Below are 25318 nucleotides of genomic sequence, written 5' to 3'. Positions count from 1 at the left end.
TGAAAGTTTCCCAAATTTTTTTTTTTTCAAAAATAAAAAAAAAAATAAAAAAAGAAAAGGTATGAAAGACCTTTCTTTTATGAAAGAAAAATGGCCGACATTTTAAAAATTCTTCTACACAGGTTTAGTCTCCGATCGGTGAAACGACGTCCACATTCAAATTTGAGACAATATTCAATTTGTGTGGGACAAAAATCTCAGTTTTTTAATTCATTCAGTTTATTTCTGTCCATTATTATGATCCGTAGTGAATCTGTAGAATCAATCGTTTTTTATATAGAAAAATATCGATATTCCAATGAACCAATCCGACGAAATTTTATACTGCGCCCGAAGAGTTAACAGCGGGAAACTGAAATTAGACCCTAATTCTCTGAAAACAGTTTACTTCAGCCCATTATTACGCTCATGAATCTGTAGATGCAAAATGTCGGAGGACCTATTTCGTGGAAATTTTGTACTACACCCAAAGAGTTAGCAAGCGGGAAATTGAGATTGGACCTTAATTCACTAAATTTAGTCATAATTCAGGCCATTTTCAGGCTCTATGGAAAATCAATCCTTTTTCATATTGAAAAATATCGATATTTCAATGATCGATTCCGGCGAACTTTTGTACTACACCCAAAGAGTTAGCAAGCATTATTACGCTCCGTAACGAATCTTTAATGTTGCTGCCCTGGACAGTGTGAGCATTTCTACTAAACCCTATCACGGAAAAAGTGAATTTTGTAACAAGATAATTTCAATTCTTATGGTTAAATAGATAAATATTGGGCCCCTTGGACCTCTGTGCAGAAGCTATGCTAATGAATCAATGTAGCTTTGAATTTTATTACAAATTTACCTATTTCAATCGAATCCTGTGAAAAATGTGAATTTTAAAATGAAAAGTAATAAGAAGAAAATTTATTTTTTCACGAGAAATTATGAAAAATTCCCGTCATTTGCTTTATTGGTTTAAAGTGAATTTGCATTTTTAAAAAAATGAAAAGAGAGAAAGATGATCCAATATTCCGTTTGTCAATTTACATATTTAGTTCACAGAATTGTTTAGAGTAAGTTGTGGTGCGTGTGTTCATTTTTTTCTTTATCAAAGGACGAATCTTTTACAAAATTCAACATCATATAATAGTATTTCTGTTTTGACAAAATTCTATTATCATACATGAATCAGGGATTGTTCCTCTGTGGAGGAGGAAATTGAGGGGGGGAGGAGAATCCTCCTCGCTCTCATTTTCCTCCTCGCCATTCCTCTTCCTCAGAGGAACAATTCCTGATATGAATGCTTCTGAAATGCTTATAAATTTAATAGGTTTTGAGAAAACTCTAATTTTTTTTTTGTCAAATGTTAATTCTATCAATCAATTGTGTAAGTTAAGGCAATCAAAACATTTTTCTTCAGCTTTCCAAGAATTTGTTTGTTAATTCATTTCGAAAAAATCAAAGTGTAAGTAGGCCAAAACAAATATCAGCGCCCATATCACTTTCTTCTCTCTGTCGACAAAGTATTACTTACATTCTTTATCGAAACAAAAAGTTCTCTTTTTTTTTGCATTAAATTATTTAGCAATAGCATATCAAATGTTCTTCTTCTTTTTTGTTTATACAAAAGAAAGAAAAAAAAAAGTTTCATAAATTATACAGATTACATAGTATTTTCAATAAATATATTCTTTACATATACATACCAATCGATTAGAAAGTAAAAAAAAAAACAAATTCATATTCTTAACAACAATATACGAAAATTGGAACCGAACAGAAAAAACTGAACTGTTTTGATTCGAGAAAAAGAAGTAGAATTTCTATTGAATGAAACCTGAAGTGCTGCATACGTACATACAAACAAAAATCATTATCTGTCACATCTGTCACATTGATTCTAGTTCAAAAATCATTATTTTTTACCAGGAACCAACCAAGAACAAACTCATTTCTATCTTCGCAGTTTACTGTTATTTTTTTTTTTTTGAACTTTTATTTCGTGGACGCTTGTTGTATATGTGTATTTTGTATGTATGTGTGTATATTCCCTCTTAAATTCTCAGTTGGAATCGTCATTGTTCGTTATTGTTGTCTGAATATTTGCGTTGTCCGCATTTGAATTGAATGCCATTTCAGTATTTGATGTATCAATAGCATTCGTTCGACTTGTTGATGCAGATGAAGATTGGCCTAGTTCAGGTGCTGTTTGTGCAGCATGTAATGAAAATCGGTTTGATTCTCTTAATTCTGTACAAATGCCAATATCTGTATTCGTTAAACTAAAATCATTTCTATCACCCTGTATCCAACTATGACCTTTCGCTGAAAAGTCGTCTAAAGTATCTTGGTGGCCACATAGTTCGGCCCGATACGCTGTGAGCCCATTGTTTAGCTGAGAATGCAGCTCATCACTGTTGATTTGTTTCGTTGGATTTGTTTCACCCAATGTACACTGTGTTGCGGCGGAATCTGTTAAATATTCCATACCATATTTTGCTGGTGTATTGCACGATTCCATGTTACCATTTGATCGAGGGGCAATTGATTGTATTTGAATATTATTATAATCATGTGAAGTTTTTTCATTTTCTTCTTGATCTTGTTTCGGTCGTTCGTCGAACATTTTCGCAACATATTCACTCGTATCGAATGCAACATTGCTATCAATTGGTAATTTATTATTTTCCTTTACGTTGACATCATCATTTGCATCAATTATATCAAAATCATCGGCGGCTAATGTTTCTAATCTATGCTCTAAATTTTCATTTATTTTCGTATCGCTGCTCAATTTTGTCTGTATCTGACAATCGGCTTCATTGACAAAAGCCTCACGGTGAATCGATTCATCAGTTGTTATGTGATTATTCACATTGCATCGGTCGGTTGATGTTTCAGGCAATAATGTTGGTGTGGCTGCCGATGCTACCGTCGATGACGATGACGACGATGATGTTTCGGTCACCGAACCACCGTTGGCCGTGTCGTCTCTATCGATGTGAATATTTTCACTGCCAATGGCCGGATTAATTTGGATTGGATTAATTTGTATGCCAGCCAAATTAATACGTCGCAATCGGCTCAAGTTAATGCGTAATCGTGTGATGTTTGCCATCGGATTATGATTGTTATTATTTAAGCTGTTGTCGTTATTATTGTTGAAAAATGCGGCCGTACCAAGCATATCATTTGCAAGCCGACCTTGAATCATACCGAACAAATTTGATGCATAGTTGAATATTGCCGATGCCATTTGAAAGCTCAATATAAATGAAATCGTTGTGAGCAAATTGCCATTTCGATGGTTATTATTATTAGGATTGTTGCCATTATTGTTCATTTGATTGTTGTTTCCCATTGGATCGTTATTCGCTTGATTTGATGCTGCATTCGAACCATTTCTTATGTTCGATGAATTGTTTGCTGCTGCACCGTGTGCACCATTTCCATTTTGTTGTTGATGCCTTTGACGTGTACGAAGCCGAAGTATTTGCTGCACTTGCGCTTGGCTTATAATCACAGGCAATTCATAGTGATGGAAGAAATAGATCATTGAATGCTAGATTGAGTGGACAGGAAGAAAAAAGAACAATGAAATTCACAATTAAATTGACATTATTTGAAAATATGCTACACTATTAAATAGACAAAAGCTGATGATATCGATATGGGTTTCAAAAACAGAAATTTACATTTTCATTCATCACCAAATATGCATAGAGTGGAAGTCATTTCAATAGCTTATTTATGCATACAAAAAAAGGAACAATTTTTCAAATTACGTAACAAACATATTGAATAATTAATTGGCACGGAATTTTAAAGTTATTTAAATGTGAACTGAATAGAAATTCCCTTGTTTTTGTCATACGCAATTAACGTGATATGTAAGGTGTAAGCAAAGATTCAATTCAAAATGACGTAATAAATTGTTTCCAATTCAAATCTTATAATTATTAAAATATGGCGTCGTAAAAACTGTCTGTTTAAGAACTGTGTTCCCATTTTTCCATTGGCATTTCAAATATAATTGCTCATCTATTCGATATTTAATAGAGATTGGAGCAACAACGGATTGAAAATAGATGATGGAAGATGAAGGGCGAATGAACAAATTGTTTTCTCATTATTTAATAAACATGCCAGGTGAACGAAACGGTCGTCCGTTTTGCTCAAACTGTTTTCATAACTGAATTGCTGAAGCGTATCAAACGTATTTCATCTATTGAATGAATTATATATAAGCATTTTAGATTGTAGATTTTCCCATTGCTGTTGATGCTGCTACAACAACAACAATAACAACGACAATTACTACAATTCAGATGCACCAAGGAAACACAATTCTCTTTGTCACAAAAATGTCTGCCATTCTTTTTGAAATGGCCGGACAGTTTTCTTGTTTTGATGAGAGTGAACGCTTTTTCTAGCTCGCTCTCTCCCTCTCTATTCCATTTTCTTTGTCCGTTTATACATTAAAATGAAATCACAATGTTGCAGCTCCAACTGTTGCTAGGTCACGTGAATTAATTACAGAGCACACGTGAAATTTTACCAAAGAGACATATCCACGTGATCCAATTGCTCGCATGCACATTCAACATGTCAAATCCGATTGGGTGAAAATCATTACATTTGTACTAAACCGATTTCAACTGAAAATGATTTTTGTTTTGATTTTATATTCGCTGTTGTTGCACAAAAGAAATGTTTGTGCTTTTATGTTTTCAATTTTATTTGCTTTAATAAATCACAATGGCTAATCAATTTGATTTAAATATGAATGTTCAGTTCAATTGAAATTTATTTTAATTTTATTTATTGTTTAATTTTCGAACGAAAAAAAAAATCTATTTTTTTGGAAAATGACCACCCTTCAATGCATATCATATGAAATTGACTTGTCGAACAATACATGCTAAAAAATTGAATTCCAATTTTACCTGGATAAAAAGCCATGATGTAGTCAGTGCCAAACTGCTGTATTGCCCATTGAATCGGTAGTGATACGCATAAAAGGAAAAGTGATACAGGTAGAAAAATCTGCGAGGAAAAAAGAAGAAAAACATACAAAATTGGTAAGTGAAAGTAAACAAATGATATTCAGAATAATAAAGACGATTTTTTTACATAAAATTTTCATAGTCTCATTGTTATGGCATCCGTTTTCAAATTAGACATTTTATATAGATGTTGTAATTGTATTCACTCAATTTGAATGGGTTTTTTCGTTAAGGAAAATGTTTTCGATTTTTTTTTGTTCGATATCAGTCTTAGAAGTTTGCCATTTTGCTATGCAAACATATTCATGGTTGTTATTTTTTTTATCTATCGGTGTATGTAAATGTTATTTTTTTTGTCAATGCTTTCTTCTTTTGCGTTATCATATCGTGCAATAGATACACATCCATTTTGCTTGGATGACAAATAGTTGAACTGTTTTGTATCTGGTATTTGTGTCATTGTGTGCGTTTGAATGATTTTCTACGAACATTGGTAATTGGATAGTTTGTACCGTGAAGTACGCTGTTTGATGTAACGTGTATATTTTGTTCTCAATACTTCTTGTTAAAAAGAGAGAGAGAGAGAGAGAGAGAGAGAGAGAGAGAGAATCTATATGTATAATGTTGTGTTTGTGTCATTTAAACTAGCACCATCAACTGTGGTGCCCATCAAATTGAGACTGACACACGTTCATCGAAGTAAATAAATATTTTTGTATGTATGCGCTGAGTTTGCATGAGTTTAGTGAGTCTCAATCGTTTGCCGCATTTTGTCCATCAATAGTTTGTAATTTAAAACGTTATTGGTTGCCAGCGTGTCTATATATGTGTGTGTGTTTGAATGCGATCCGTTTTCACTCATTTATTATGAGTGCAAATATATTTTTTTTTCTCGTTTGCCCCTCTGTTTTCAATTACATAAATTCAATGGCTGGCGATTGTCGCCACCAATAGCAGCCAAGTTGACACTTGATGTTTATGAATTGAGTGATGTTTGGCATTCGTCATTTAATCTATCTAAAGTGATCAAATTTAATTTAGAATTGATATTAAGAAATCGCACTTGGACAATGGAGTGGCTCCACTCTGAATGAAATAAGAAATGTGTAATGGGGAGGCGGGGGCGATGTGCTGTATTGAAAAAAACTAGGTGTGAACTCTGAGATATTAAGCAATCAAATTCAATTTTTCTTTTCCGTTTATGCGCTCGATTCGATTAAAGTTAATCGACGATATTCTTAGTCTGCATAAAGAGCGTGTCTCTTTGCTCTATTTCTCTTTCTTAATCTCTCTGTGCCTTGGTCGGAGTGTCGTTTGGCAGACGTATCCGACAAATGAAATGCAACCAAAGAAAGGGAAAGAGAAATGTGTGCCTTCTATTTGCACAAGCCAAGTGTAATAAGCAATAAATTTTGCTCATAAATCAATTAATGAGTTTTTGTTATTGTTGGTGCGATTGTTATGTTGGTTTTCATTCGGTGAACGGACCAAATTAGTTCGGAAAATGTAAACGAAAATAAAGCGGCATTGCTGTGTATTGTCGTTAATGACTTTATACTTTTGTGCGAGTTTTTGCCAAATGTGAATCAACAGTGCACCACAGTCCGTTGTGCCGAACACCACATCTTTACAATGTGAACGCATTGAACACAAGTATTCCATTCCATCGACTACACTATAAAAAATTGTGGCCACAATGCATGCACACACTTAATATTGCCACATACACACGATTTTATGTGCTGAAAAGAGAATAATCGAACAGGATCAAACAAGCTGAGAGAGAAAAGAGAGGTGGAGGGAAGAGTAGGACGAAAAAAATCTGAAGAAAATACATATATATATATACAGTTTTATTCATTCTAAAATGAAAATTTCATCAGAGCCACTATTCATCATCAATTGATAAATAGGTCTTTGCCAACAGTTTTACGCTTACATTGTGCATATGCTAGTTGCTACAATAAATATGTGTAAATAAAAACAATAGGGGTTTTTTCGCTTTTGGAAATTATAAAGTCCATACAGTACACAGTACAATGTCCACAGCGTCAACATCATTGCTCACGGCACGAAACAATAAAGGAATATCGACCACTTTGGTGTACAACACACCCAGCATTGGGAACGAAAAACGCCACTTAATAATGGCATTATGTAAATAAAGAAGAAGAGTGAGAGACATTTTTTTTTTTTTTTTTGATAAACATGGGAATGCTTCAAGACGAGACTTCACAATGAACTACGGTGAGTAAACAACTACAAAATGTTATGCTTGTGTGTATATGTTGAACAAAATAGCATTACTGACGGAACGAAAAAATATTTGCAGTCATTGGCATAGCGACCGATCATTTCAATAATAAGCCATTTCTTAGCTCCGTGGAGCCGAAGCGGGTATTATATGATATATTTTTCTATCGCAAATATCGTTCATTCGGCCCGGTTTGCTTTGTATTTGTATTCGTGCTTGATGTACAGAGTCACATCATCAGAATCAATAACATAAATTCATGTGCATAAAATTAAAATCTATAAGTGTCAATACGAAGCACTGTGATAACATAATGATTGGCGAAAAAAAAGAAACATTTACAAATTTGACCATCTAAATGGGGGGAGTCGAATGCCTTGATTGGCCAAAAAACAAGAAAGTTTTTACGTTCTTTTTTCACACTTTGTCTATTATGATCTTTTTTTTCGGGGATTTGTCACGAAAGAAGTTTTTAATAATTTGAAAGATTTCATACCGATGTTTTGACATCCATACAATTGACAAGAAATTGATGCCATGTAAAGAGAAAAAAGTCGATCAAATCTTTTAAAAAAGAGATTCATTGTCTTTATTTTTTTTATACACATACATTGTATATTTTTTACTTGTTCAATGCTCCCATTCAAGCATACAGCGAAAACAATTCCGTTTCTCATTATTTTTATGTGAATTTTGAAATAAAAATCAATGGAAAGTTATGCGTTCGGCAGTGAATTTATTTGAACAGACCGTTGCCGTTGCCGTTGTCGTTGTCGTCATCGTTGTCGACGTTGTTCGATAGAAATCGACAACTATTTGTGTTGCGAAGGCAATTTATTTTTATTGGAACCCCCACCGAACACGGCTGACTGACTAATCTTGTTGGCGACATAATCATTTTTGTTTCATTCAGCTGTAAACACTGGGCTCACATTCATTCCGCTCGCTCATCCTCATTGCTTGAAGGGACGCTACTTCTATTTCGCTTTCAGCAGTGCATCTTGTGTCTCAGTCTCAGTCATTTCAACATTTTGCCAATCCCATTTTGAGTGTGTGTACACGCGCGCGCCTCTGTATCTTTCCTGTCATTTCAATTTTGTGCATGTCATTGGCATAGAATATTGAATAGTGATGGAAACCGAAACGATATACAAGTATTTTGAAAATAAAACGTAGTAGAAAAATAACGGCCAACAACCATAAGAGGACAAGCAATACAAAAGGAAAGAGAAAGCAAAATAGAAATAAGGATCACAAAAATAAGCGCATAAGAAAGCAAGCAAACTGTAGCGAATGAAGAATTAGAAACGATGACAAAAAAAAATATTGAAGAAATCTAAATAAGTTGCTGCAAGATGTGAAACAATCCATACCACTTGCTTATATCCCACCCACTTGCTTAAAATGAACTTATTATAACATGAGTACTGGAAGAAGTTCAACGTTATTACCCTCCTGGTATAGTCGACGCTGAGGTGACAAAATATATATATACACATACACAAATACTCACACGACAAACAATTAACTGGTTTCGCATTAGATACAAAACAAACACTTGATTCACACACACCATTCCGTTGATACCACTGACTCAAGTCCAAAATCTCAGATATACATAGTAATGCGCAATTGTAAAGAATGTGCATCTATTAGATACTGTGCATATTATGTTGCAATAAGAATACGGACCACCAGCCACTTTGCGCTGTATTTTTCGTCCCTTTTTTGCTTTCGATTAGTCAATTACAATAAGATTCACATGAAATATGACCAAACATTCCGACAAAATCTTCTATATTTTGTGTGGGTTTCTTAGCGAAATACAAATCATCAAACTCCATGCATACATGAATACTGCTGGCTACCGAGCAGTTCATTTGTTTGCGCGTTGCTGGCATCTGAAATATTGAAATTGATTTCAGACAACAGAGCAAGTGTGTAACCTCATGGTTCAGTCAAAAATGATTTTAGCGACACATACACCACAGGGAAATTTCCAAAGAAAAACGTCGCTCCACCATCATCACCAACAACAATTGCTACTAAATCAGCATGCTTTAACAGCATATTTATGTCAAATCAATTATTTCGTGTGCTTTCTCTCTTTTTTTTCTCTTTTTTTTTTGAAACAGCCAAATTATGTTGAGACTGTTGAGTATCGACACACACTCGTTTGCACGAAACTCTCCACCGCAACATTTAATTTCATGCAACACATGCTTGTGGAATTGGCAGTTTAGAGTGACTTACTTCATTCGAACATGAAATTTTCATTTTGTACATGTAATGACGTGTTAATTATATCTAAAACCATTGCTTTATTATATACATCTATTATCACGTTATGTTATATTTAAAATACAATGACTTTAAGTTTCAAGCATCAATCGACCAAACTAATAAATGTGCTTCTAGTTCCATTTTTCGCATTATTTTAGAGCGTATAAACTGATGAAAGTAAATTATCGATTTGAAAAAAATCATTTCTTAAATGTTTTTAACATTACCACAAGTTTATAAAGTTTCGTTGACATAAACATTGCGAAACAAAATGAAATACACATTTAAAAAAAAAAACAGCGTTCGCAACGAAATGACTGACAACATATTCGACAGCTTAAACGCTTTCTGTCGAAAATCCCGATAAACTGTCAGCGAATGAAATTACAAACTGATTATTGACCTTTATGTTAACATGTTGTGTATATCAATCAAAAAGAGAGGCGTTTACCCTACAACGTGCACGATAGAAAAGTGTCATTTTTCATGTTGGCCGTATGAATCCGGAGAATGAAAGCAACAACAAACTCTGATTGAGAACACTTATCATTTTTGATGTGGTACATCTTGATAAAATTAAAACTAGTTAATAATTAGTTTCTTTGTCGACGGCCATCGGCCAATATCCATGCAAAGAAAATCACAATCTCAATATTGATTCAACAAACATCGAAATGTAATTAATTTACATGATTTTTCGTCTTCGCTTTCCAAATCATTTCTCGAGATGGGGCTAATTTATGAAGATAAATCATCTTTGTGATTCGATACTCCTTTCATAGAAATCCTTTGTACATAGAATAAGTAGAATAAGAGTGTGTGAGACTAAAACGAGGACTAAAGATGAAGCCACATCGACGAAGTACAAAACAACTGAAACGATGCAGACTTTAAATGTCCCGACTGAAATGAGCGTATCAAATTTAACTATACTTTTTTCAAATTGAAATATTTATCCTCAATTATTACGTCCAAAGTAGTGGGTTTTTTTTTATTTAAAAATTCAAAAATTCATTCACTGAACGCACCAAAAATTCGTCGACTGTATTAATAATAAAATTCTGAACAAAAAAAAATAGAAATTTTTTTTGCTCATGGATATAACCCTAGTACATAATTCGAATGACATCAGTCAAAGTCCAATCGGCTTTTGTTGTCTTAAATAACGTATATAGCTTCAGGAAGAGAGATTGTGTTTGTTTCGGTATTCGAATTTGATATTGCAATGCAATAATAATGAAGGCGAAAACGAAGACTCGAAGACGATAGCCGACTGGTACTTTCAATTGCAAACTCCGTCTCCTCATTTTACTTCGTATTTATTTATTATTTTTCGATTCGATTACTATGTAGTTGCTTTCTTTTAAACGTACAGAAAATTGAACAGAATGTGCTTTGGTTTCGTACGTCTACTTTTCTGTATACACCGACTGTCCCAAAAATAAACCAACTTCTTGAGTACAAAAATCATTGATTACTCGCGTTAATATTGAATGTACGTAAAATAAAAGTTTATCTATTTTTGGGACCGGGTGTGTATTTGGTGTTCATTGTGTTTTCGTTGCCGTTGTTGTTTCATCATCGTTGATAAAGAAGAAGGAGAAAAATCTTAAGACAAATTATAGATCAGATCATTATAATTTGATGGCTGTGCGCTTCGTCGTCCCTATAAACACACTTAACCTGTTGTCATCAAAGGCGTATGTGAAATTTCAGTACAATAAGTGGAGCGTTTGCTTTTTTTGCCACTTTTTGTTGTGGTAAGTCTTGAATTATTGCCATTATTTTGTACATAAAATTTTGTACTAATGACATAACCGATACGTCTAAGGGTCACTTCTTTTCACCATCTTCATTGTCCATTTACGTGTTAGCTGTCATTCAGTAACAGTTAGGCACAATGCTTTGGGTTATTTTGATTTAACCATATTGTTTTTATTTGTTGGGGATCGTCCTCACTCTTTGTCCATTCTTTTGCTCATTTTGCTCTCTGCTTCAGCCACATTCTGTGTATTCAGATAGCATGGGTGTTGGTGTTGCTGTTGCTAGTATATGCTATGTCCACTTTGGCTTGGATTCGAGCTTCGTGATTACTTGATCCACTTTACGTGCTTATTGCTTGTCGCCATCTCTTCATACATAGCATCAGGTATTAGTTCTGGCTTTACGATTATTTTCCAAGATTTTCTAGCATTTAACAATTTGTACCTCTTGAGACAACGGACATTTTGCTCATATTATTATATCAGAAATGACGCCGTGTTTAATAGGCAATGGCTTGATTTTATTTCGCAAATCAAGAGAGGAAAAGAAAACAAGGAACGAACATTATTTATGTATTTCATTGACGTGTTAAAATCAGAACAATTAAATAGTTTTAGTTTCAGTCATAGTCAGCTTTCGGCTATTTCGTTATGTATGCGGAACGAGGGTAGATAACCGTCTTCAACTCCCATCGAAAAATCAATCTTACTCAATGGTTACGACATGATTTCAATGTACACAATCACATTTCGCAGGTGCTTTACTGAAACCACATTATAAATATTAAAACATATCAACTGCCAAACGAGTACATTCACAGTCCGAGAGATTATTTCAATTAACTTTTCACTTTGTTTACAAACATAATATAAAGCCACATCAGTTGGCTGGCTATTTTAAGCTCGCATTTAAATAATACATTTAAAAAAAAAAAAAAAAGCTTTCATTTTAATGAATATTAATAATCAGTATTACGTAATAATGAGTCACAGATTCACATCTAATATCACTATTTTTGATTCACAAACATATTATTTTATCATTTTGATTTTGCTTTTTGGTGAATTTTCACATATATTTTTTTTGTCGATCGAACAAAATAAATAAAAAAATTTATTTCGAATACGCAAATGTTTGAAATGAATTGAGAAAAAAATTAAATTTATTAATGTCACTTGTATGGTTTCGAAAATATATGCTTTATTTCCAATTTTCAATTCAATCTTTCAATATTATTTGGCACGTGTTTTTTCGACGTAAATCTAGTACGTGTACGTATTGAAATTCGAACATTTAAATAATCTTTGAGCCTTTTTATGGCTTTTAATGTGCCAGTATTTCTCTCTTCTTTCTCTCTCTTGCCAAATTAAAAATCAGTGCAGATATATTTATTACACATAATAACCAATTGGTTACGATTCGGGCAATTTGTGTTGACATTGTCATTTACATTTTATATAATATTATTATCTAACCAAATATATTGGAATAGAAGTCGACTAACATTTACGATTACAGAGTTAACAATATTCATTCAATCTGAAAACTGAATCAAACAATCTCTCAAAATTCCAAGAATCGATGCCAACATTTCCTCTAGGCTCAATTATCGATTCATTCACAACTCTGATTCTAATATATATGAAAATCAAAACTTCCAAATCTCTTTCCAAAAAGTTATTGAACATTCAAAGGTTTCAATGACATTTCCTGTATATTATTACTGAATTACGTCACTGAACGCTGTACAATTATACTTTCAACCCCATTGCAAAAAAAAAACGTTGTTGACAAAAACCTTTTATATATTTTATGGGCATAGTTTTAAATTGAGCATTTGAAATTCATTTCATAAGCATGTCACAGAGGATAAAAAATAGATCATAACCAATTTCAAACGATAAATAAAAAAATAAAAACTAAATTAATAGATTTGTCATCAATAAAGCATTTTTTATCTCTTTATAAACGTATAAATGTGATTCAATTGATTCTTATTCAAATATTGAATGTAGAGCATATATGCGTATCATGTCGCATGATATCATAATGAAATATTGCCAGAATCGCTGCGAAATGTGTATCGATTGTAAATATTTAATTTCATCAAAACTCTCACATGATTATTCTATATAGAATAAAATAGTGAAAAAAATGTGTATCATTTGGCATGTAGAATTTTAATCAAATTTTGTGGCCAGACTTTCGGACTGTATCGACTTTTTGTTGTTTTCCATTTTAATAAAATGTACTAAATATATGCACACAAAAAATCATTAGTCAAACCATTGGTAGATTCGTAGTAGCGCTATAGTCAAATCTACTACAATCGACCAGTGTACAATGAGTACGGACGATGTCTTATGTTAGACAAGTGGTCGTTTTTACCATGGTAAATTCTTGTTCTTATCGCGGAATTCAATAGGTTTACCACAATTTAATCATTAGTGTGTGCACATCTGATCACCGTTAAAAACCACATCTTTTCAAAATTTAGAACAGAAAACATTTTTTGAAAATGAAGAAAATATCATAGATATATAAATAAATAAATAATTGATATATTCAATAGTTAATATTCAAATTGCACTTGTTGATCTCTTTGGTTGCGTTGAGAATAGTTCTTGTACTTTGTTTGACATTTTGCACATTTGATTGATTGGTACCGATGGATTTATTCTCAAGAGTTTGTCGTTAATTTTGAAAGATTCCACATTTCGCAAATTTCGTTCGTTTTGATTGAGAGAGATTTCTGCTTTAAGTGATGGACAATGAATGTTATTATGCAGTAAGTCAAATATGTATAAAACTGTTGCCTTTGGAGTGACTGCATATTCAGTTTGCCTAGACGGGTGCTGTACGATGAAATTTTAAAGTTATTTGAAATGTTTGGATACTCCTTGAGCGCAAACATTGTAAATTGACGCAGGCAGAAAACGAGCGCGTGGAATAGAAATTAAAAAATATCATAACACACAAAAGAGAAAAACATAACTTTTTAGACACTGCATTGTCTAAATTTTGGATTTATACAGTATGTTATCTAAAAAAATGGTATTTTATCTAAAATGTGTATTTCAACTAATAATTCCAATATATATGGAAATCGGTGAAACTACCAGTCGTTTTTTCCCACTTTTCCTATGGGAAAATAAAAAAAAATACCGAAATTCTCGATCCCTTAACGGTACTAAAGTACCCATCCTCCAGAAAAGTTTGGACAAGGCCGGATCCACCTGCTCCACAATATTAACTTCCAGCTCATTTCTTATGGTTATTCGATAAAACAACGGACATGATAATATTTGTAATGGAGCGAATGTTATTAATCGCTTTTTAGCTCTTGAAGAGAAGAAGAGATCCAAATGAAAACCGATCCAAATTGATTCCACTTCAAATTAAAACTGCATGGCTTGATGCGTAAATCTATATTCGTTTTTCTTTCGCATTTTAATAAAACGATTGAAAACGACACAATTACTGGATGCTTGCTAATACCATTCAATATAATCTCATACATATTGGATGCGTGTGTAGTTGTGAATACGAACTGCGAAAATGAACCGAAGCATGGTTAATGCAAGAATGTTTTTAATCAAACACTTCATTTCAGTGAAATGTTAGCGTTGGCACTGTGGCGAAATGTTGAGCCGTTTTTCTTTTACCATCTCATTCTTCTTGTGGCCCACACCTTCCATTATCTCTGTCCGACTGGAAATTGGAATATAGTAAGCCAAATCGATGCCAAGCACCGTCGTGTATATTTTGATTTTGCATATGGTATAGCGTGGTATAGCCACAGAATTCACTCCATTATTGGCGAACATAAACATTTAATTAGGATTTTCCACATCATTATGCACATCAAACGAATTTATCACGCTGAACATACAGATATAGAAGAGAGTTTGGTACTTGTTTATTTTTTGCATGCTTTAAATCGTGTGTTCAAGGGTCATGTCCTTTCTTTTAACTTTCTATCTTTTCGATGACTCTTTAAAAAAAAAAAAAAACAAATCTAAATGAATCAATATTCAAATTTTACATTTCTTTAGAACCTTTGCTCCCATATGACATGTTTCTTTTTTTTATTATTTTCTGTTCTTTTGCTAAGAGTTAACTGTATGAGTAACAAACTGTCCAAAAACATTAAGTCAATCTATGCACGTTTTCTATCAACTCTTTGATAGAAGATGCGAAGAAAAGGAAAAATGGCAACAAGGCAAGTTTTTACTCTTTTCTTTCTGTACATTAATGTTTGTGTTTATGCTTGTGAAATGTATCCAAGTCTAGGGAGAAACAAGTGATTTATTGAAAGATCAACAGTGAAATGAGGAATATACATTGAAGCTGTGTCGGTCGGTCGAATAGGTTGTTGCCATTGTGACATACCGCACATCAAATTGGTGACGATATGAGTTGTTTTACATTGAAAAGTCTTCGTCAATTTCTATCCTTTTCTCTCTATCGGTGCCGTTTACAGAGATCCACCCTTGCGCTTTTTTTTGTTGAGTTTCGTATTTGCTTTTCTTGAGAGCTCAAAATAATACAACAAAGCAATAGAAAAAATCGACTTTTAGTCTATATATTAGAAAAAAAAGGTATAGATCGCTCTGGCGACTGAATGCACGAGAAGAAAAAAATTGAAATATATGAAAAAAGTATGAATAATAAAACCAAAAAAAAAAAAAAACGAAAGAAGAGCGACGAAAGAATCGCCACTTGATACACACAATTTTCTTAATTTCTTTTGAATCTGAAAAATGCCCCGAGAGTTTTATGGGTAACAAAAATGAATGAATTTTTTTTTTGTATTATGCTTATTTCTTCTTATTTTTTTTTCATGTTCCCCTTTTTTGACTTCCCTACTCGGTAGAATCAATCTGTGTTTATCTTTTATCAAATACTGCAGCAGCTATGGTCGTGGCGGCGTAACTCTTTCTTTTTTCAATCGCTCATTCAACGTTTCCATGCTCATTTCATTTGTTGTGTAATTTGCTTTACATTAGTCGTGTATTGTGTATGCATATTTGCTGCTCGACAAATGATGAAGTAGGAATAAAAAAGTATGTTGTCTTCGATATGATAATTTACTTTCGCTTCGATGTGATAAACTAAGTGATGAGAAAATCATGTAAATGATGAAAATGAAATGTCGAGAATATGAGCAACGAATATGATGACGACGACATAGAGTGCATTGGATTCTACGAGCTGTGCGTGATAAATAATCGTATGTATAAGCGCACAAGTCGGCCATTATTAGTCAGCAGCAGCAGCACGACGACCGTATCAACGGTATTGTACACATTTTGCATTCGTGCTCACTGACTGACTGACTGACTTACTGATGATGACGGCTCAGTAATGATGGGGTGAGTAGTTTTTTTTTTTCAAGAAAAAAAAACATTTCGAATATTAATTTATGAAGGGAACTTTTTGGCATGTATACCTTACATTTTCTTCCATTTTCGTATGAGATAAAGAAAATCCCAGTACATCACAACGATTATTATTCATACACAAATTATTATATACATGTTGAAAAGTAGCTTTCGATCGAAATTTAGATTTATTCTTGCTCGCATACTGGTCGTTATCATAATCGTCTTCGTCGTTCGTTTAAAATCGTCACTTCTTTGACACGTACATGGTTTTCCGTGTTTTTGCCACTTCATATTGTTGCCACTGCTGCTACAGTTGAGGAATATATGGAGTGAGATGCTGCAGTTCTCGTACTTATTTATTTATTTCAGGGTTCTTTTTTTTCATGCCCATCTCTTTATTAGATTCGCTTGTTACTCAATACTCATAGAGTCATCCGTGTTTTTGTACCTGAGCAAAAGTATTTTATATTTATTTTCCGTTTAGTAGCATCGAATGTAAAACTCTTCACTTGATTGATACGATGATTTATGATTGGCTTTTTTTTGCCCATACGATGCGCGTACATAATGCAATATGTAGAGCAACGGGCCATTATTATGAACGCGCGGGCTTCTGTCTGAATATAACAAAAACAGAATCTAATAAACATATATTATAGATGAAATTTTTATTGCAAATATTGCCTGTGTGTGTGTGTGTGTGTGTATTCAAGTTCAACGTCGATGGAAACAGCGAAGAAGAAAGAGGCCGTATGCAAGGGCCATCGATCAGATTTTTTCTTCAAAGATGTTTGTTACAAAATAAATATACTCTCGTATTTACGTATCGACAACTGCCATATAAAAAATGCTGAATTATTCTGCAAGCATAAAAAATCGAAGTGGATTTCTCATTCTCTCAAGCATCAACTTTTTAAAGTATTTATGTTTTCTTGACGATTTTTAGTTCTTGTTTCCGTTAATTTATCGAGTTTATTATGCGATACTGACGAGATTCCGATTTATGTTGCTATTCAACTCTCTTTCACTCTTGTATTTTTGATTTTGTTATTTGTTCGTCGACATCGTCGTTATCATCTATGCCTCTTCGCTTGTCCTCTCACATTTTTTTTATTCTTGTCCCCTTCTTTCAAGGTAGGTTTAAAGTAACTTTTGGGTAACGATGGTGCACGATTCAATCTGATAAGTAGTCAAGTATCGGCCGATCCGATGAGAAGAACGCATAACAAACTGTGTCCAAAAAATTTAAAAATGTGAAAAAGTTGCATCACACAAAAAATAAACCTAACAAATCATTTTAGGATTCCTATTAAAATATTAATTTGTAAGGTTTCCTTCTAATATGGCAACATTTTATTAGGAAACCTTTAAATAATAAAACATGTTTTGTTTCAACCCAGTGAGGTTGGATTTGACGTTTAAGCGCGCCAATTTATTAGGATTCCTGTTAAAATATTGCGATTTTATAAGGAAACCTAACAAATTCATTTTTTAATAGGAATTCCAAAATAATTTGTGGGGTTTATCTCTTGTGTGATTCTTTTCGATAAAACAGGTTATTCCTCCATAAAAATATTTACATTTAACGAAAATTGGAAAATTTAAGAAAAACCTTTTTTTATTTGGAAGAGAGATAATTGATAGGTATTTGACTATTCATCCGATTGTTGTAATGACATCGATACCAGCATCGCCAACATTGTTAAACAATAATTCCGATATTGAAAAAACCCTATAAATGCATTACAACGCATCATTTTGATGATATTTTCACATTTTTCTTGTCTTCATTTTTTTCTTCAATCAATTCGTCTATGCAATTTTGCCCATCGAAACGGAAGCATGGCAACGAATGAAACCGGAAGAGCAAATAATTGAATTGACTCTATACAGTAGGATGCTACTTTTAATTCATCTTCTTCATTATATGATATGCTTATTCTGGAGTCTCATCCACGACGATGAAATGCACAAATTATGTTGAGATTCTGTAGACCTCATTGAGCATATTGAATATATATGCGTACGCAGTACGGTAAAAAAAATAACATTGCATTGTTTTGGAAATGTGTGTTTCTGAGTCATGGGTGAATTTATTACAGTAAGCCAACGTTTACTAGATATTTCTGTTTTTCTTGATATGATTTGATTGTATGCAAAATCATGAATATTAAGCATATCATCCTCGCATCACACTTGAGTTAAATGAATAAATATTGAACATTTGAAAAAATGATGAACTTGGTAAGCCGTCAAAACCCGAATAAAAACTAAATAAATAAAATTACTGTTTTGTGTGGTTGTTATTCAATCACTTCAGTGCATCACTTTTTATTTTTTTTAATCGATTTTGTTCAGAGCATGTCAATCTTTGAATAAAAGATAGGATTGTTTTTTTTTTCTTGCTTAATATTTCATTGAATTTATGGGATTATACAATTGAGCATCATCATTCATCAACGCATTTGAAATGAAGGAATGAAGAAGATATAATAAAGTCATTAAAAAATTGCCCATAACATCATTGCAAATAATACGAATTGAATGAATGAAATAGTAAAAAAGCGTCATTTGCACTCACGCCCTTCCCCTCCATTTATTTTCTCATGCACATTCGATTGTTTGCAAAATATGTTTATTATAAAATGTGTATTCAAACGGTGAAGGGAAGAATTTTATTCGTAAAAAGCATAAAAACGACGAGTTGAAATAACAATAAGTCACACACACACACACACACACACACACATAAAATATGGTTAGGAAAGAGAAAAAAGTTCATCAAAAGAATAGGAATTCTATGTTTGTTCTGGAAATCTTGTGTTTTTATACGCAGCCACTTTGTGTGCAGCAAAGAAAACAATTCGTTTTCATTTTGTTTCTTACAGTTTCGATTCCATTGTTTCTTTTGGCAAAGTAAACGTATCAACAAAAGAGCAAAACACAATTCGAAGAAAGCACACAGCACATAGAACAAACTCAGAAAAAAAAAACGAAGAAGAAAATGTGTACAATAGAAAAAGATGATTGCGACAATGACGAAAAAAAGCCACAAGAAAACGAGGAAGAGAGAGAAAAAATGAAAAAAAGCGAACCTATAAAGTTAAATAAATAATAATAAAACATTGCACATACTCAAATCAATATTGAGGGTAGAAAGGCAAATACGTTTTTATCCATACGATGGTTTCCTTAGGCACAACGGAAGAAAAAAAAGCGGTCGTTTGCTCAATGATATGTTTGTATTCTAATAAAATCAAAACACATGTTTACGAACAAAAAAGAGTCGTTTTATTCTCTATTTCTCTCTTGTGATGTGCACACGTATGTTTGGTATACGTTTCTCTTTTTCCATCATTTTATTTAAGTTGTTCGATCGCGATGTCACATCATTGTTATGAAAATAGGCGCAGCCATAAAATTGGCTGAATCATTCGATGTGGTGATCTTTTTTTTTTTTTAACAGTATAACCAAAGTATACCATCTTCACTTTATACTAAATATAAAGAAAATGCATCCATAAATGTTTTGTGTCAAAACGATACACGGAAAACGGATGAAAAAAGAGGAAATTTCATTTGAAATATAAAAATTGAATGCATGTTCTTTTGTCGATGTATGTTTTCAGGTTTTTTTTTTCTTTGCTTCATCTATATTCGTGAGGTTGAGTATATATATTTTAATAATCGAATGAAAGCGTAAATGTGCCGCCCAAAAGATGTGTTTATGAAAAAAGCACATTTATGAAATGTAGAAAAAAAATTAAACATCGCCTCGTTTCTTTGTTATTGCTCACTTCGGCTGAAGATTATAAAAATATCGAGACACGGTTTTTACGTCTGTTTTTTGTGTGCGTACATTTATGCAATATAAATGGCGATGGAGTGGTTATAAAATCACTTCATTTAACTAAGTTAAGCCAATTATGACTTGTAATAAGTAAATATACATAAATATAGCCATTTTCATCGATGGATTATTTATTGTCGGCGTATATATACATTAAATCTCTTGCATTAACGCCCCACAAAATTTGCCTATTTTTAACACCACATTTTGTTATTGCCGCACACGCTTATTCAAATAAATTATTTATCGCTTTCAGGCGTAATGATTTTTAATTCAATGAAATTCAATAAAATTCAAGAGCCATTGACGTAGGTATAAAGTCGATCAATTAAACACAATATTACATGATTTGTTTGATACACTAAATAACCAGAAGCATTTGTATAATTCTTTTGTTTTCTTTTGCGTTGCATAAAAATGCAATTATTTTTATGAAGCAAATTTCTTATGCAATGCAATTGTTCACGTTCTCAAAGCATCTCTTCGTCCCTGAGTGTTACGAACGAACACGCGACAACGCAATGAAAAGGCTACTCTAAATTCAGATCAAAAGTAATGATTCTTTAAAAGCAGCCATTTTTCGTTTATTGGTTTTATTTGTGCTTTTTTCTTGGTTTTGAACGAATTTATTTTCTTTTCTCTAATTTTTGAATGCAATTAATATCTATATAAGTAGTAACTAAAGCTTTTGACCAAGTTCTAATCACTATCTTATTGGAGAACAAATGTCATTTTTTTAGAATTTCGCTCTTCACTTTACATCGAGAGTAAATCGCCCCCTTACATTTTTCAAATCATTTTGCCAACTTAAGAAGTAATAAATCGAACTCTACCCAGGGTCCGAATACAATTCAATTGATAACATGGTTACTTTTGAAGAATCAGAAAAAACCATGTCACTGAATTCCCGAACATGAGTTGATAAACAAAACAGAAATGAAAAATGTAATTTCATTGATATGAAAAATATACCTGTTTTCAAGTTTTAGCAGATTTTAATATAACGAATTGGAATATAAAGTTGTCTGTTATTATTTTCTGTCGTGTTTTTATTTGAAAAGATTTTTTTTTGTCTGTTTCTATTTCATGGGCTGACGATGAAGAAGCCTCCAAATATAAATTACTTATTTTAAAATTTGGGTGGGAAAATAAGCGAAACCCAATTTTCTTGCCATTTTTGCTCTCATATATGATTGAGAGTGTTATGTATTTGGTGTGTGTGTGTATTTATGATTTTTTTTATCTTTCCTTGGCCATTGATTCTGTGATGCATGTACAAGATCAAAGCACTTAACAACCGCACATCAACAAGAAATGAAGAAGAAAAAAGTTTATAGCAAAGAGACGAGGGAATATCAGAGAGAAAGAGAATCGGTGCATAAGGTGCGGGTGCTCAGTTTCAGAAGTTGACAGAAGCAAAAGAAAAATAAAATCATAAGTATAGTAAATAAGAAAAAATGACAACAACATTAATAACATAATAAAACTGAAAAGAAGTCACAAGTTATGAACTCAAAGCTTTGTACCAATCGACTGAGAAAACTGATGAATGAACAGGGAGGCATCACGAATAAAATATCATATAAAATGATTCATCATTAAAAAGAAGAAAAATAAAAAAAAATGACGAACAACACAGTCAACTTTGATTTGATTTTGCTTTTTGAGTTTAATTTTCAGGTAGAGAAAATAAATCTTCCAAGAATTATCAAGTGGAATAAATGCCATTTCTCGTGAATGAGCATTGCATTCAGATTGGCTGTAGGGCTTTTCGGTGTATATTCTTATTTATTTCAATAGAAAAATACCGGCCATGAAGAAAAAAATGTGTGTACCGTATTATTTTATAAATTTTGTTTGAAGTTCTCGAATCAACTTCAATGAAAACGTGTTAATTTGATTTAATTCGGGAATTATACACTTTCTTCACCGCATTTTATTTTCTTCTATTGCCAAAAAAAATGAACAAAAATTCTCGTTGACAACTGAATATAACACATTTTTAATTTATATTCGAATTCAAATCATTTTTAGAATAGTAAAAGTGCGCATAGTCGAACCATTTTAATTATTGAGTATAAAAAATGTAATAAATCAATTCATACATTGGAATCAAAATAAAAACAATTTGGTATATATTTCTTTTGATTATTTCTACGCAAATATAAACGTACACAATCGGTTATTGCATGTAGCAAATTTTAAGATCTGCATTTACCATATGGCAGCTGTTGAAAACTTGGATAATTTCTTCATAACATGAATCATAACGGATTTTTTATTTATATATATTTATAAATCAGTAGTTTGCGGGGTTGCTTGAAATATTGAAATTTTTTATTTTTATTCAGCGTAAATTAGTTGAGTTCAGATACCAGGTACTCCCTACTTACACACCAAGCATTCGGAAATCGGAATAACTTACATCAATGCGACCCATTGAATGATGCTTGCATCATTTTATGCATATGCTAACACTTTCGCATTGATGTGTGCTATTTTGAATTACCCACTACTGTTATAAATATCGAAGATCTGTGTTAAATAAAAAAAAAGCAAAATTCTTGTGATATACAAAGGTAGACGAAAAATGCAAATCATCGATGTCACGAGAAGAAAATTCTTGAAAGAAAATTGAAATATTGATGATGAAATCCAGAATGAGATAAAAATTTAATGGGTTCTTGCTCAAAATACGATGAATAAAATGGTTTTAGGCGGTCGTTTGGTGCGGAGGAAAAAATCTCTTCAGCCGTATGTGAACATGGGATATAACAGAAATATGCATTGTGGCACAAAACACACATAAATTATAAATATTATTTCATATATGGATGCTCAAGAAAACCGGACATTTTCCAAAAAACAAAATCAGTCTGACGTTCTTCTTCGCTTTTGTCTATGCCTCTCTCTCTCTCTCTCTCTCTATCTGTAATGCTCCGTACAAACAGTCGCATATTATCTCATCAGAAGACGAGTATACAGATTTCTAAATGTAAATACATGCTCCCATTTTTTTCTTCAATAGTTCATATTTTTTTCTCGTCCCGGTGGTTGGTGTGCGTTGTTATGTGATTTTTTTTTTCTTCGTTCTTCTTCCTTTGCTTCTCAATCTCATTTATGTGCGCCCGTTCAATCATACAAAAGCATACAAATACACGATGTCGATGCAGCAGCAGAGAGTAAATGTTTGTGTGAATGTGAGTTGAGCAAGTGGTTGGTCGCTTGTTTGGTCGGATGAATGTGTGCGATTATACGCTCTCGTGTTCCATATGTTCATGATGCCAACCACATCGATCCTATTGTGTTTGGTGTTTGTGCAACCTTATCCATTTGGTTGGTGTGCTATATGACGGTGACCACGTTTGAAAAATAATAAGCACAAAACCTTTGGTCTCCGGTGTCATTTCTTCTGTTTGGTACTATATATTACACGAAAGATGAGTGGCTTTATATTTATATGAATGCTTCGAGGGTATTGTTACATTGCTGGACTTTAATGCGCATCGCATTTATGTCTACCAAACTCGATATGCACATACTTCTTGTTTGCCGTTACTGTTGGTGTCGTTGTCGTCGTTGATTTCTTTTTCTCTGTTCCCATGTCGTGGTATTGTGTCTTGTCGTTTCGTGTTCGTCTTCTTGCTGGTAAAGTGCCTCTCTCAGTCCATATGCTAGATGCTCTTGATAAGATCATAAGAGTATGACTCTAATAGTTGAGGAGTGAGCTGTAAGCTAAGGATATAATGTTCTATTCTATTATGTTCTTGCGCTATTGCCGGTATGTGTGTTTTTCCATCAATATCTCTCTCTCTCTCTCTCTCTCTCGCTCTTGCTCATGCACACACTCACTAGCTCCAATTCACCCTCAGCTTCAAACCGATTGTCAAGTTCTTGATCGGTAAAGTTCTCTCTCTAAGTGCGATTTCGAATAACTTTTTACCTCGACAAAATCTTTGGATTCAGTTTAGTTGTTCTTTTTCTCATTCTCTGTTTTGAAATGCAACGCTGACTGATTTAAATGGAAAACAATCACATTATCTGTGGCATTGGTTTTGTGTTGCTTTGTCCTGAACTTTTCCTAAATCATCTGGCGTTTTTTCATTTGCATTACCTTGTAGTAATCGATGTTAGACATACGTGCTACAAATATAAATCGACAATTTTAAATGCGATAAACTTTTTTTTATATATAGATTTATTTGTCCTCTTTCTCTTATGCACTCGCACACATGATTTAAATTTGACAAACCCCAAAACAAACACCAAAGGCGATATGTAACATCCAAATGCGAGTCGGCGGACTGAAGGGGGATCATGCAATCAATTTATTGAAGCTAAATGTTTTAATCCTGACGATGACATTTAAAACGATAAATTGTCACACATCACGGCCAACTGCAAAATGATGCAACATCAATTGTTTTGTTCCAGATTACTTCCACCGTTTTACCATTTTGGTTGGCCATTACCATAGCATGGTCATAGTATGGCAGCCATATATTGACGCATACAAATCCCATGAAAAGGTGAGACGTATAGAGCTTTTGCACAAAAAAAGTACGAATCCTTACAACGCAAAAGATATAAGAGAAAATATGTTTTGAAGAGTGTGTGTGCGTTTTTTTTACTTTGGCATATGAAAAGACTAAAATGGAAATATCATAAAAACACACTCCAATGCCAACGTACAGTTGAATATATTGTTTAGACGGTCAAGAGAGATATAGAATTGAAACCGAAATGCATATAAGAAAAAAAAAAAACTAAAATGGAAGAAGATTACGAC

The 25318-nt window shown here is 32.9% G+C and overlaps 1 protein-coding gene across 1 annotated transcript in view; it reads right to left on the bottom strand.

Moving 5' to 3' along the window:
* Positions 1-908: 908 nt before the first annotated feature.
* LOC116337644 overlaps positions 909-25318 on the bottom strand; it is a 57569-nt gene continuing 33159 nt past the window's right edge. Inside the window, exons 11-12 of the mRNA XM_031762386.1 lie at positions 4932-5031; positions 909-3547 (exon numbers count right to left, since the gene is read on the bottom strand). Coding sequence (XP_031618246.1) covers positions 2048-3547; positions 4932-5031 — 1600 coding nt within the window. The 3' untranslated portion in view covers positions 909-2047. The remainder of the gene's footprint in view (positions 3548-4931; positions 5032-25318) is intronic.

This window comes from Contarinia nasturtii, unplaced genomic scaffold, assembly GCF_009176525.2.
Source record: "Contarinia nasturtii isolate CC-2019 unplaced genomic scaffold, AAFC_CNas_1.1 Cnas_scaffold_285, whole genome shotgun sequence".
Lineage (NCBI taxonomy): Eukaryota > Metazoa > Arthropoda > Insecta > Diptera > Cecidomyiidae > Contarinia > Contarinia nasturtii.
The sequence above is the reverse complement of the archived record's forward strand: the minus strand, read 5'-3'. Positions and strand labels throughout refer to the sequence as shown.